Genomic DNA, 15424 nt, shown 5'->3' on the forward strand with positions numbered 1-15424 from the left:
CGAATGTGCGGCTCACTCGGACATCGCCGCCACCGGAAGTCCAGTTTCAGCCATTTTATAAGGTAGTTGAAAATGGCGGAACAATATCGGCTGACCATTGAACGTCCAAGGCACGTCTGATGTGATTTTCATACAGGTTTCGAAACAAACTCAGCCCTCCTGCCCAAAACAGTTGGGAGGCTACATACAGACATAGATAAAGACCATCCATCACATAAAACATCATTTGCAATTTACAAGCATAAGTGGAAGGAGCATACATCACAAACACTCCTGTCTTATGTACCAGGGGTTCGTGACCAAACCAAGTGTCATTTAAGACATTGCTGGAGGCAATTTCAAAAGTGACTAGAAAAAGTTTCAGGAGAAATGCAGAAATACTCCTCCTGGCCCCAGAAAATGCTGCAAGCCTTTTGCCAGCTACTGAATAGGTCCAAGCTTGGTTTGAGCCTTCAGACTTTCCTCACAGCACTGCCAAGGTTGGTGTGACCCTTGATTGTTCGTTTAATGCATCAGGATTTTTCCAGAATATCACTGGGAACATTTTCAGCACAGCATCCTGAAAAGCTGATAATACAGCTTGTGCCTGAGCAGTTTGCAGGCCAGAGGGTGCACTCCAGAGACAGAAGGTGAATGCAAGAGAATAATTTCCCCAGAGGCAACCAGAAGGCTCGGAGGCCTCCTGGGTCTACTATCATATAAAGATGTGCAATTTTACTTGCAATTGCAATCTAATTAATCTTAAATGTGTTAAGTTAAAGAGAAAAATACATAAATTGTCCCAACCATTTTTCCTTAAGGTCATATGTTTACTGAGAACTTTTACATCAAAATGAACCAAACTCATTTAATGGAGACATCTACATTCATTTAATTTAAATTGATATAAAGAGATCATTGGGGACGAATAGTATGATTTCATGGTTATCGCATGACAATGTTGAAATGGAATGAGTTATTGGCCTTCCGATGAGGAGGAAGACATATAGAAAGTGCCTCCTGTTGGGGTATTGCACTTTTAGCCCTTTTTTGCTTAGTTTGAGGGGGTATTTTGATTTCAAACCCCACATATTTAATGGGATAAGGAACCTATATAGGTGAAATGCCCAGGAAAACTTGAGGAAAATATGCAGAAAGTAGAAATTTGTTGCCAGAGTTGGAGGCCTCTTGGGCTCGTCGGTGGAAGAAATGGCAGAAGCAACCTCTGGGACTTTGATTACTCCACCGATGGCCGAGATACTTATGAGCACCTTGCCATTTTGACTAACATGGGTGGGTTGTGTCGGGGGACTTCTGCAAATCGATGGAAGAGACCTTGGCTCCCATTTGTTTGGCATTGAAACGGACCAACAAAATGGTAACGGCACACTGAACTACTACGATACAAGGCATAGTGACCAGATCGCCCCTCTGGCGGCGGAGATGTCTCTGATGGTCTGAAGGCCAAAGTAAATGATTTGGAAAATCATTCCAGGAGGCAAAACATCTGAATTGTGGGGCTGCCAGAGAGGATGGAAGGCCCAACTCCCACATAGTATTTTGCAGAGATGGTGGGGGAGGATGGACCCACGTCTCCATCAGACCTCGCGCAAGTCCACTGGACACTCCGATGGAAGCCTCGTCTGATGTACCACTGCAAGCAGTAATCGTGACGTTTCACAGCTTCAGTGAAAAAGAGTGGGTCCTGAGATGTGCGAGGGAGGATCGTGACTACAAATCTGAATGTCTGTCTCGCCATCAGGTTTTGCCAGGATGTGTGAGCAGACCTGGTGTAGTGGGCTGCGTTTAACAAAGCCAAGGCCACCCTGTATTAAAGTTGAGTCTGGGGTGATGCACCAGATGTGGCTAAGAGTGACTTTTTGAGGGAAAATACTGAGGCGCAAGGGGAGGCAGAATCCTTTGTAAAGATGAATGGGCTGGGCCTGGGGTGAGAAGTTTCTTTGGATATTGGGGATTGGAATGTTGATATGTGGAATTGTTGGTGTTTCTTGTTCATGTTTGCATTTTTCTGTTCTTGTTGAAGTTGAATATTTTACAAGTTGTGCTTGGGTTTGGGGTTTAGTTTCATGTAGGGTTTTGGTCTAACTGTTGTGATAACATATGTTTTAAGGGGTTTTTATACTTTGTGGTTTCTTTCTCTCTAAACATTTTTTTTCACTCGTGCACCAGGTATACTCGCATATCGACTTTTTTTGTGGTGGATAGGTCTCTCCGTTCCTTTTGTGGAGGCGATGGGTTACTTGGCGATCGTGATTCCAGACCATTGCCCACATTTTGTTGATTTTTAAAAATAATTAATTTTTAAAAATAATCTTTATTGTCACAAGTAGGCTTACATTGCAGTAAAATCACTGTGAAAAGCCCCTAGTTGCCACATTCCGGCACCTGTTCAGGTACACGAGGGAGAATTCAGAATGTCCAAATTACCTAACAGCACGTCTTTGGGAGGAAACCGGAGAACCTGGAGGAAACCCACGCAGACACTGGGAGAATGTGCAGACTCTGCACAGACAATGACCCAACCGGGATTCGAACCTGGGGCCCTGGCGCTGTGAAGCCACAGTGCTAACCACTGTGCTACCATGCTGCCCCACTAGCATCTGACTTGACACTAGAATCAGATCATTGTCACTGTCCGCAATGGAGACTGGTTATGGCATTATTAGCGGACAAGAGATTTTGTGAACGCAAGTCCACCACCATTGGGGAATGTATTAAACTTAATAAAGCTGAGTCCATCTCTCCTCCTTCTCTGTGGGAAGCCCTTAAGGTGGTCATCAGGGGGAGATAAGTTCCGACAAAGTGCAAATGGTAAAGATAGCGAGAACAGATAGTTGACTCCATTCTCGAGGTGGACCACCAGTTGTTGGCAAGCAGGAAAAAGCTTGAGACAATTAGAATTATTATCCAGGGATAGGGCGATGGGCCAGCTGCAGGGTTGGGATTTTGTGAACATGGTGAGAAGGCCACTTTGCCTCTGAGACTGCAGACGGCTTCCCGAGAGATTGTACAGTAATTCCGTCACGTCTTGGGTCACTGAGGCTTTTAAAATGTTTTATTGAGATGTTTATAGATCAGAACCTCCGGTGGAGAGTTTGGTCATGGCTAATTTTTTGGATGGATTGTCCATCCCAGCTGTGGAGGAAGGAGAGTTGGAATCCCTGTTGGGCCCAGAAAAATTATCAAATGCATTGGGTTGATGCATTGGGCTCCTGGCCCTGATGCCATCCCCATTGTATTTTATAAGACATTTGCGGAGCAATTCGTACCTCTAATTTTAGATATGTTTTAATGACTGCTTATGTCAGAATTTGTTGTCCTTTACACTTGCGCAGCCCTTTATTTCCTTTTATCCTTAAGAAAGACAAGGACTGTACAGAATGTGGGTCATACTGACCTATTTCACTTTTAAATACGGGTGTTAAATTACTTGCCAAAGTGCTTGCTGAAGCAAGGATGAGTGAATTTGTCACTGGGATGGAGGATGTGCGAGTACTGTTCTCGGGGTGGGGGTGTGGTGTGTGGGGGGGAGGGGGGCGGCAGCTGACCACACTCCTATGTTCTGGTCTTGTCCCAAGTTAGCAAGCTTTTGGGCTCCCTTCTTCAACACTTGAGGATTCCTTGGGGGTGTGGTCTCAGCAGAGGGAGCGTGGTCTAGGATTAGGGGCATGGTCTAGGATTAGGGGCATGGTCTAGGAGGAGTGGGCGTGGTCTCTGGAGGGGGCATTGACTAGGAGGTGGGTGTGGCCCCAGCAGGTAGGCGTGGTCCCAGCAGAGGGGGCGTGGTCTAGGAGGAGGGGCGTGGTCTAGGAGGAGTGGAGGTGGTCTAGGAGGAGTGGGCGTGGCCCCAGGAGGGGGCATGGCTCCAGGAGGGGGCATGGTCTCAGCAGAAGGGGCATGGTCTAGGAGGAGGGGGTGTGGTCTTGGTCAGATACGGGTTCTGCTTGGGTGAGGGTTCCTTTCCTGCCCAATGCCTCAGCTTGGTTGGGTGACCTCATGTCTTCCTTACATTTGGGGAAGGTTAAGTACACCATCAGGGGGAAGGTACCTAAGATGGCAGCCATTCATTTCCTTTTTCAAAGAGCTAGCCACTGTCAGTTGTTAAGGGGTTTAGTGTAATTTTTTGGGGTTAAGTTAATTTGTGCTTTTGCTTGTTTGTTTTGTTCTTTGATATTGTAACTGGGGTTAGTTGTTTAAATTATTTAAACTGACATTTTTTAAATAAACCTATTTAAAAGAAGAATGTAATGGAATGAGTTCTCATCATCACTGACCGTTACGATTTAATTACCAGTGCATGAGTAGTTTGGCTGATTCATTGACATTTTACAGTTTTGAGACATTGCTGCTTTCTTCGTCTGGAATAAAATAGCATACTTCTGAATCCTTCAATGAATTGTCTGTTTTTCTTTGAAAATGCACTCTTCAAGGTTTGCACCTCATATCTGACACAAAATCTGAAATCCCTTGCCAAGAAAGGCACCAATTTGCATTAAGGTCTGCCAAAGTCCACTGTGCCATAGGGTCAACGGTGTGTGATTACCCCTCCATTCCATTCTTCTCTGGTCCTGTCTAAATCAAGCCCAAGTTTTTACCAGTATTTTATTAATGGTGATAAGAGCTCCTGCACTGAACCACTCGGGTGGATACCAAATTAGGATGATTTTGAGTACTGTTTTCTTGGCTGCACAACATTTATTTCGAATCATATGAAGTTCGCCCTGCGTGGCATGAGTTTGAGTCGTGTATAGCGAACATGGTTCCCTTGGAGACTGGAGGTAAATCTTTTCCTAGGGCAGCTGCTAATCAAGAGGGACCAGCTTCTGGCAGCCAGGCACTTGCAGCAGCGAGGGGCACTGGGCCTTGAGCCTGAAGCTCATGTGAAGGTCTGAGAAGGAAGCTTAAACAAACCGACACTCGCTAGAGAGATAGTGACGTCACTGCCCATTCTTTACATCTCATCAATGCTCAACACAGACTTGTAGGTACTACAGGTTAATGTCATCGGAGTTTTGATAGACCCCTTAAGGCCTTGGAAGCCCTGTGAAAGTGTTCTGTTCAAAATATCTTTTGTAGCTACCGCCCAATGTTCTTAGAAACTGGTATCTTGATGCTGCAGGTTGTGAAAATGTGCATGTATATATTAGCAGAGCAGTTCTAATGCAGGCCTGATTTAATCAGTATGAAAGTAAATGAGTTAGTCTTCAAGGTGTATCTCGTTACGATCACTTCATACTGGCTGGAGTTTATGCCTCCTATAGTTTTTATTATTTGTTGTACACAAGGTTGCCTTTCAATTTTCTGCCAATTTGAAAGGCTGATTAAACATACATTGCTACCAACCATACAGAAGTATGAACGAGTTACTTTAATTGCCCGCTACCAATTTTAATCCCTCCTTAACCTCTGCCACTACTGCACATGAACCGGCAGCATTAGATATAAACAACAAACCTGAATGGCACCAGCCAGTTGATCATGAAAATGAAAGATAGTTTGGTATGTGTCATTCAGAGTACAGGCATAAAACTATAACCAAAAGCTATATAGCATTTCATGTGACTTGGCAGCATTTTTCTCCAGACAGTCCTGAAACTCGAGCAAACAACTAATTAAAATGTGGATTATCGCAGTCACTTGTGAAATTCATACACCTCTTTGTTAAGGATGCACCATCAAAGAAAAACTATAACATACTGGCCCGCTCATCTTTCTGCTTCAACATGGACAAGAGAGACATGAAACTCAATGGTTGTTAGATGAATATGAAATTGATCTGATTGAGCTTACATTGGATTGTAATGGCTCCTCATCCTAAACACAAAGCCCTTAACTTTCTGAAACTCTCAGGGTGTGAAAAGCCACGACACAGGATGTTTATTGGCCTAATAAACCAGCTTATGTGAAAAAGGACTTGTCATATAGGTTTGTTGCCTGCTTGTAGCACAGTGGTTAGCACTGTGTTTTCACAGCACCAGGGACCTGGGTTTGATTCCCGGCTTGGGTCACTGTCTGTACGGAGTCTGCATGTTCTCCCCGTGTCTGCGTCGGATTCCTCCGGGTGCTCCGGTTTCCTCCCACAATTCCTGGGACTTGTTAGGTGAATTGGACATTCTGAATTCTCCCTCCGTGTACCCGAACAGGTGCTGGAGTGTGGCGACTAGGGGATTTTCACAGTAAATTCATTGCAGTGTAATGTGAGCCTACTTGTGACACTAACAAAGGTTATTATTTTTAAAAGCTATTCTTGAACAGATACCATCAAAATCATCATCTAAACTATTGAACCAGCTACAAAATTACTCTGCAGCTATCCCTTGAAAATTGGGTATGGTTTACTGCACCCCCCTAACCTGTTTTAATTTTTAAGTACACCTGAGAGCTAACCACCTGGCAATTCAATGACACAAAGCCTCACAGCTTACTGAGAGTCATCTGCTTTTACAAGACTTCTACTCCAGCTAACACATCAATTCATCCAAGAAACTACAGGCCTGCTATGAAAGAGACGGAAATGATTCCAGATTGCAATTGTATTTTTTTTGTCCTTCATTTGCATCTAGCCTTTGTGTGTGAGTGTGTTTGTATGCGGCATTGTGTTTAATCCTCTGGGGCATGTGTGTGATGATGAATAATCATTAGTTTTAAATTCACAAAAGCTTGCCGCTGGAACCATTTATATTGAAATAAACCACTCCAATGGCAAAGAAACACACAAACACGACACATTAAAGCACTTTAATCATGGAAAACAGTAAAAGTCACACATTCTTTCTGTGATATCTGAATATCAGCATTGCGAAGTTCTAATGAAGTCATTTTATTAATGCTTTCCAACATTAGCATTTCCTTTTATTTCTGAAGCAGTAATTAGTTGTGTTAAAAGTACAGTAATGTTCTTGGATCTTGTTCCCTGCGTCATACGCTATAGTGGTTTTAATGTCATTTTGGTTTTATTTGAAAACTCAAAAATAGCTTGGCAAATATAAGGGTGTTCCTGGCATTTTAGTGCACAAATTTATATCTGGATTCAATTCAAGTTCAAATCGCAGCATTGTTTCAATTTACATTGTGGACAAATGTCGTCATAATGCAGTCGACAATTAGTATAATAGTAACATTTTAATTATGTGAGTTTAAATAACTTTTACGCTTGGTATACGAGATGCATGCTCATTTGTGTTAATACGATTGCAGAACAGGATAATGGCAATATGCCTGACATTTTATCTTGGTCTGTGAAATACAAGGGCTTCCAGTAAAAAATAGCTTGGTGTTGTATCTACTACTTGGTAATAAGAGATAGCTTTTTGTTTCCTTCTCGTGTTCCTGAACAACACCGATTTTTATGCGTGTTGTATTGTTTATAATTTAGAATGGGGACCAGGTGCAGAATTAGCTAAAATGCAGATCTCTGGAGAATTGGATGGCATTGTGCATTAGAACACTGTTTGGAATCTGTCCTTCCACCTCTGGGAACTGGGTTTGAATCCATTCCAAACAACAGATGGGATGAAGGCTTCCTTTCTAATGGCTGTTGAGGTCCAAAAGTTAAATTGATGTCATCCATCGTCTGCTCACCAGAAACCCAAGCCTACAGTTTACAGCTGCTATGCGTTTGGCACTAACATTCTCCGTTCAACCTGCAATAGGGTAGTGTTGAGAAAACAAGAATGAAATACGTCCTTTGTACTGATGAACAGTAACCCTTAAGAGGACACTGCTCTAATTAATATCTTTGAATTAGTCGATTCGCTACCCACCTCCTAAATACCAATGTTGGTGTATTGCATGATATAGATTATGGAAGACCGCTGTGGTGTTCCATTTCAATCCATTCAGTTGTCAATTCTTGTTGTGTAAATAATAATAAAAAATACTGAGCAATCCCAACAATCTGCTGAATCTGAATCATACATTTAGTCAGATATTATTCTGCAAAACCAACTAATGCGCAATTCACAAAATCCAGTAGTTAACAGTGAAAATTATGTGATTACGTTAATAGTTGCAAGCCAGAAAGCACAACATGAGCAATGCTTTATTTTTGTACATTTGCAAATCCTACTAATTTCAGCTTGTTTTTTAAGCTATAATAATATGATGCAACGCAAGATAGATAATGCTAAGATTCAATATGGCAACATACTTCATAACCTACTAACATCTCTGTATTCACAAAATGGTGAGATCCGATTTTATTACGTTTAATTATAATATAAGTTGAAATACAAATAAACACAATCGCACTCTTAATCTTTCTCACACCGTTCTTTCTTTGTAGGAAAGCTCAGAGGCCAAGGGGGTGGCATGTGTAGCTGGTTACCATGCCAACCGCAACTGGATATTGAGTTGGTGTAAGTGAATCTGCTCACTGGGGAGAGAGGGATAAGAGTAAAGCTCGATTTTGGTGGATAATGTCGTTGAGCCTTTGAGTGCTTGAAGCAGTTGGGTGACTTGCATGCTTCGTTTCAGTTTGCTTGATGTGTGTTTTAAGCCACATACAAGCCCATTGTGCATCAATGTCCTTCTTCCGGTTGTCTAATTTGTTATAAAAGGCATATGTTTCTGCCTGTTGATTGCTCTTAGAATTAGATTCTGTAATAATCTGCAGAATTTGAGTGAACGGGAAAACCCTGTTTTATTTGTACAAAATATGAAAAAGAAAGTTTGATCTCCAGAGTAATCAACATTTCTCACCATATATTAAAACTATCTAAGAACAAAAAGAATGAAATGGAACACACTAGTATAAATGAGGCAATGCGCGCTATAAGTATAGTGCTCCTCACAAAGCAAGCTGTCCAAAAGTGCTTCACCAGCATGGCATTGATATCTATTCCCATCATATAATTTATTATTTCAAATGTGAACTTTTGTATTACAGATTGTACATAATGTTTTTAAAATACCCAATTCTTCTTCTTTCCAATTTAAGGGGCAATTTAGCGTGGCCAGTTCACCTACCCTGCACATCTTTGGGTTGTGGGGCTGAAACCCACACAGACATGGGGAGAATATGCAAACTCCACACAGACCATGACCCTGGGTCAGGATCGAACCCGGGTCTTCAGCGCCGTAGACAGCAGTGCTAACCACTGCACCACCGTGCCGCTTTTATTTTGCTGTTATCATTTTTGACCAACGGTGCTCACTTGTTCTGCAGTACAGTTCCATAGCCATCAATTATTGTTAAGGGTTGCAATCAAGTGCCAGTTTTGATTGCCGAGCCTGGACGTGGAGGGTGTGGTTTTGCGGAGCAATTAGCTACTGGTGCAAATGCCACATTGGCTGCAAAACCCCACGAGAGGCCAAAAACTAGATTTGTACTGGCGAGATCTCCATTTGCGATGATCCCGAACCCTTCCCGAGGACACTATCAGGTTCACGCCCAAGAAGGGCGAGGTCTGATTTGAATGTGTTTCTTTGTCATTAGTAAGGTTATAATCAAATCTTCAGTCCTCATCGAATCTTTGTGCCCACGAGCATGATGTCACATGGGTGCAAATCACTACTGCTTTTTCAAGCACCACTGCTTTTTAAACCAAAGAGAGAGGAAGTAGGTGAGAAACCCTTCCCATCTTGTACCTGGTGTACAAAGGTTGCAGCTGTGAATAGACCTGAATAAGCCTGTGTGGTCAGGAAGTGAAACTGAGTGCTCAGTTTACAGCTGTTAGTGGCATAGGGATATGGGGCAACTGTGGGTGTGGGACTCATGAAGTGGAGGGAAGAGTGTGATGAGACTAAGGGGCTGGTTGGGTGAGATCCCAAAGAGAAGGCAAGATGATAATGGAGGGGCAGGTGGGAGAAAGCATTTGGAGATTATGCAGTGGCTGCCCAGAAGTCTTGAGTGAAAAATATGACAGCAAAGAGATCTCTGGATGATACAGCCTGATTACGAATGGTGCCGATTAATGTTGCCAATCTCAACTACAGAGAATAATAGTGCCCTTTTAACATTTTTGGAGTCCTACTTGTCAAGCTAATTGGCCGCCATGAGTTGAACCTTAAAAATGTCAGCAGCCCACATTTTCCTTTTTTGGTTTAGCTTGGATCTTGTATGTCTCTTGTGGAGACCATGAATTGGCTTCAGTTTGAATTTGAATTGGGTTTTGGAGAAAGCAACGAGATGGATTAAGGGTTTTCCCTGACAACTCTGTGAATTGGCTTTGTAACTTTAAGGATGTGGTTAAAAAAAATCAAGGAGGAGGGGATGCAACCCATGAACCTAGGATTAGGTGTGAGTGCAGGGGATCGAGAGGGAGTATGTGCTCAATAGCTGGAACTCAGTGCCTGCCATAGAGGAAACAAAAACACTCAGTTGAGCCTGTCTATGAGGGATGGGTCACCTTTGAAACATCCTGCTAGAGCTGACTGTGTTTGCACCATGGTGTCTAACCCCTCAGCTATGGTCCTCTGCACCATGGTCATCACGGACTGAGCCATGCTTTGCAGTTCTCCAGTCATAGCTCTGACGCCTTGTTCCAGGTATTCCACTGTGGATGCCACTTTCGTAGTGTTGGCCACGCAACACCAAGATCTCCTGTGTCAGAAGGCTTTTGGGACTTCCTCATTCAACCCGGTAGTCGCAGGAACGTTGCTGACAACTCCTCTTCGTATTCCCAGCACTGCCTTTATATCTTAAGCAGATGAGGGACGAACATGTCCAGTGGGACAGCACCTGGATGGGGCAAAGCTGTGTTCTGGGATCTAGCAGATTCCCAAATGTGCAATCTCTGGGCTCTCCTGCCTCCACTTGATGTGCATCAGATGTTGTGTGGTGTTCACGAGATAGTGACCCAGTAGCCCACCTGCTAAGATCACACCGGAGGTGCTTCTTACTGGCAAGGTGGATGGTGCAGGCCATAGCAGTGACTTTTTATCCTCTAAGGCGCTGCTCGTGGATAGATGAAACTCATTGGTTGAAGTTCTTATAACGCAAGGGACATGGTTTTGGTGCCTGGTCTAGGGTTTGAACAATAAATATCTCACTTGAGACTAATCATCTAGATGAAGGTGCAATGGCTCCTCACTGTTGCAGGGCAATCTCTCTCCTGGACCTCCCCTGTGTCAGGATCCTTATCTCGGGCATTCCACCGCCTCTCTCTCTCTCTCTCTCCCCCTCTCTCTCTTTTTCTCTCTCTCTTTTTCCTCTCTCTCTTTTTCTCTCTCTCTCTTTCTCTCTCTCTCTCTCTCGCACTCTCTTACTCTTGGTGGTTATGGGCTAGCTTCTCTTGCAGGGACACAAAAGGGAATAATGTGAACCCGACGCCTGGCAGTTCGGACGTCGAGGACATAGATACATAGAACAGCACAGAACAGGCCCTTCGGCCCTCGATGTTGTGCCGAGCAATGATCACCCCACTCAAGTCAACGTATCCACCCTATACCAGTAACCCAACAACCCCTCCCCCCCCATTAACCTTATTTTTTTTAGGACACTAAGGGCAATTTAGCATAGCCAATCCACCTAACCCGCACATCTTTGGACTGTGGGAGGAAACAGGAGCACCCGGAGGAAACTCACGCACACACGGGGAGGACGTGCAGACTCCGCACAGACAGTGACCCAGCTGGGAATCGAACCTGGGACCCTGGAGCTGTGAAGCATTTATGCTAACCCCCATGCTACCGTGCTGCCCCTACAACTGGTACTTATGGCCACTGCGCTTCATCAGGAAGGGGTTCTGATATTTTGTGCCCGGGAGGTGGGTTTTGAGGATGTTGCTGGGAGGTGGTGCCATGTGGATTCAAAGTGACATTTTGAGGATGATGGAAGGATACAATGGCAAAGGGAGACAGGGGCACTTAGTGTGTAGTAGGTCATTCATCTTTTTTCTGCTTGAACCTCACCTGTCCTACCTGGTCTTCTTGGTCATGCTGCTGTCACTGACCAGTGGTGCCACTGTGTCTCAGGGAGGATCGACGACCTTTCTAGAGGGCCTGCTGCCAGCTAGATTGTGGCCCATCTCTCCTCCAGTAATTGAGTGAGGGCCCCCTCTGAAAAACTGGGAGCTGGTCCTCTAGCTGCCATCCTACTGGCTTGACTGTGAGCAACTGCTGTGGAGTTGTAGAACTGCAGCCTTGACCAAGGTGCTCAGATAACCCCTGGGGTGGGTGATTCACGTGGTTTGCGCCTCAGGTGCGCGATTCTCAGGTGACCGGGTGGGGGGAAATGTTTTCGAAGTGCCTAAAAGATTGTGATCCGGATTGCCCCACTGGGAATCCTGATTTTCACACTGGAAGTGACGCTGTCATTTTTGTGGGAAAATTCCGCCCTGAGTATCAATTCGAATGTGGAAAGAATTAAAACCCACCATGATGCTGTTATCAACCAATGTCCATGTGTGTGTTTATCAGCAGAACTTGCTGGATACCAATCAGGAACGCTGGGTGATTTTCCCTCAGGCACTGGAACCGGCACAATCTCTGATCGTGCGGCGATAAGTAAACTTGTGCAAATCAGAATTGAACTAGGGTCATTCTGGTGTTTATGGCAAAGTAGTACACTGATTTTTCTTACAATATAATTAGAGATGCCTGAAAAAACTTAAATGTTTGTCAAGGAGACGTATGAATTTGTAAATAGATCTGCACAATCTTTGACAATTTAACACAGCACTTGAGAACTTGCAGTTCTGTATGAGACAGGTTTATTTGCAAAGAGCTATTTATTTTAATTATCACTTTGGACATTTTGTCTACAAACAGCTACAAAGACGGTGTTCTGTCTGATGTTTCACAACAATAGAAACTAGATTAGAAACTTGCAATTCCACCTCCACTTCCCCCGTATCACAATATAATGAAACTAAAGTACCTCATTTGATAATGGTACATGCTGAAGTTTATAACAACCTAAATCCGAGAATATCAACTGAAGACATAAAGGATAATGGATCGAGCACTTGTAGAATGTGAGCAAAGATTGATACCATCAGAAGTGATTAAGTAAGTCCATGCTGGATGAAAACCATACAGTAAGGACTAGATGGAAGTCCAATGGGGCACAAAACTACAGAAAGTGGCAGAAAAAAGTACATCTTAATGGAATCTTGTGCCATCTGTTGCCAGTCTAGTTCTGAAGATAGACTTGTAGACGCATGACACTGCATTTCAATATGAACAAAATATTAATTGTGCAAAAGAGTGACAAAGTCAAGCATAGATTTCTGTCGCCATGCAGGTTTCAGACTTTTGAAATAGCCACAATCTTGTGAATGAAAATGACCATAGTCCCTGAGCAACATAGGCTGCTTTCCCCTTTTGAGACAGAGCTGACTGGTGGTGATTTAACCTAAGGGTCACCACACCTTGGGCGAGGGGCAAGGTTGAGAACGCTCCCAACGGTACGGGAATTGAACCCACACGTTTGCTGTTGCTCCGCATCACGCAACACCCAACTGAGCTAACCGACCAAATCCTTCATGAAATTAGTTATGTTCCCTCCACTGCAACTGACCATTTGAGTTATTATCCATTTCCCACACTCGCAAGGCTAAGAATATCTAAACTGACAGATTTCTGGAAGTAAACAACAAAGACTTATTCTAATCACGATGTTCCAATTATGTCTTGAATTGCAAGGACATGGCTTGAATGTTACCTGAATCCACAACTTTTTCACTCCTTCACTGACTTTCATCTGTTAAGTTTCAATAAATATGCATACAATAAGATATCAATATATTCGGCTACCCTGTAGCATTGTGGATAGCACAATTGTTTCACAGCTCCAGGGTCCCAGGTTCGATTCCGGCTTGGGTCACTGTCTGTGCGGAGTCTGCACATCCTCCCCGTGTGTGTGTGTGGGTTTCCTCCGGGTGCTCCGGTTTCCTCCCACAGTACAATGATGTGCAGGTTAGGTGGATTGGCCATGATAAATTGCTTAGTGTCCAAATATTGCCCTTAGTGTGGGTGGGGTTACTGGGTTATGGGGATAGGGTGGAGGTGTTGACCTTGGGTAGGGTGCTCTTTCCAAGAGCTGGTGCAGACTCGATGGGCCGAATGGCCTCCTTCTGCACTGTAAATTCTATGATTATGTACTGCGATGCAAGTTAGAAACCAGACTAAAATTATATTGACTGAGAATTGTGACTAGCAATGTAATTTCACCACTATAAATCAATATTGCCATGTAATTAACAATTCATGAGAATCATTTTGTGTTTGGGTGGGATTATTGGGCTACTAAAGGCATTGTGGCTAACATGCATAATTTTTTAGATGATTATATTAAAATGTTGTTATACGAATGATTAATTGGATTGTTCCTTCAAAGAAATAGCACAAGCGCAAGGAGCAGAATGGCTTCTGTCACTGCTGTAAGATGCTATGATATTATATCTTATAATATCTTTTAATAATAATTATCGATATTGATCAGCCAAAAATAATTCCTGATTACTCCATTCATAATGCAACTTCATTATTTAGAGACTTGTTTGATTCAAAAATTAAATTAGTTAAACTCATTAGATAAAAATCAATGGTTCCCATCCCCCTATCTTTGTCTGCAGGCTCATGTTGTTTGTTAATTTATGTGTATCCTGTTTCTTCTTTGCTTTGCAGTTTGGCTGGATTATTCTGGAGCACAGTAGACCTTTTCTTGGTTATAGTTTGATTTACAATGAGCTCCTGGGTCCTGAACAGAAAAGGTGGCCTTCAGTACTGCAGGCACTTCCTAGCAGACAATGGCGTGTTCCATGGTAAGTTAACTTGCTTTACCTTTAAACAAGGCGTGGATGTAATTCTTTAGATTGCCAAATGACAAGTATTTGAAGAACATGTTCATGATAAAAGAAAAAAACCTACAGATCTTACAAAAGCCAGGTTATTAAGCATTTGCAACGAGACGAGACGAGCGTTACACTATTCAGGTGCGTCCCTTTCTAAGCAATACAAATGCAATACTCTGTAAATGAACAGATGTACATGCACAAGGAGCTGTTTAGCACACTGGGCTAAATCGCTGGCTTTGAAAGCAGACCAAGCAGGCCAGCAGCACAGTTCGATTCCCGTAACAGCCTTCCCGTACAGGCGCCGGAATGTGGCGACTAGGGGCTTTTCACAGTAACTTCATTTGAAGCCTACTCGTGACAATAAGCAATTTTCATTTTTCATTTTTTCATTTTCACAATATTAGATTGAATGCAAGATTTCTTGGGCGCCTGACCAGTATGTGAAATTCTGATGTTAAAGATTTATTTTTAGTGTTAACCTAAAATGGTTGAACAGCTTTGCTATTTCATGTCCCAGTGAGGTTTCCCCTGTTTGACTATTTAAGAATAGACAATTAAAATCACCAAGATAATTTTGTTTAATGATTCTCAATATTCTTTACCCAGCTTCACGTACAAAATAGCGCTGCTGACCAGCATGCTAGCTCCCAGGCCGTTTCCCCGGAGAGAAGGCAAGGTGTGGG

At 43.2% G+C, this 15424-nt stretch overlaps 1 protein-coding gene across 1 annotated transcript in view; it reads left to right on the forward strand.

The window, feature by feature from the left end:
- The window catches only part of plch1 (phospholipase C, eta 1), a 200473-nt gene that overhangs the window by 24367 nt on the left and 160682 nt on the right, over positions 1 to 15424 (forward strand). Inside the window, exon 2 of the mRNA XM_038815875.1 lies at positions 14572 to 14708. Coding sequence (XP_038671803.1) covers positions 14630 to 14708 — 79 coding nt within the window. The 5' untranslated portion in view covers positions 14572 to 14629. The remainder of the gene's footprint in view (positions 1 to 14571; positions 14709 to 15424) is intronic.

Source organism: Scyliorhinus canicula, chromosome 13 (assembly GCF_902713615.1).
Source record: "Scyliorhinus canicula chromosome 13, sScyCan1.1, whole genome shotgun sequence".
Lineage (NCBI taxonomy): Eukaryota > Metazoa > Chordata > Chondrichthyes > Carcharhiniformes > Scyliorhinidae > Scyliorhinus > Scyliorhinus canicula.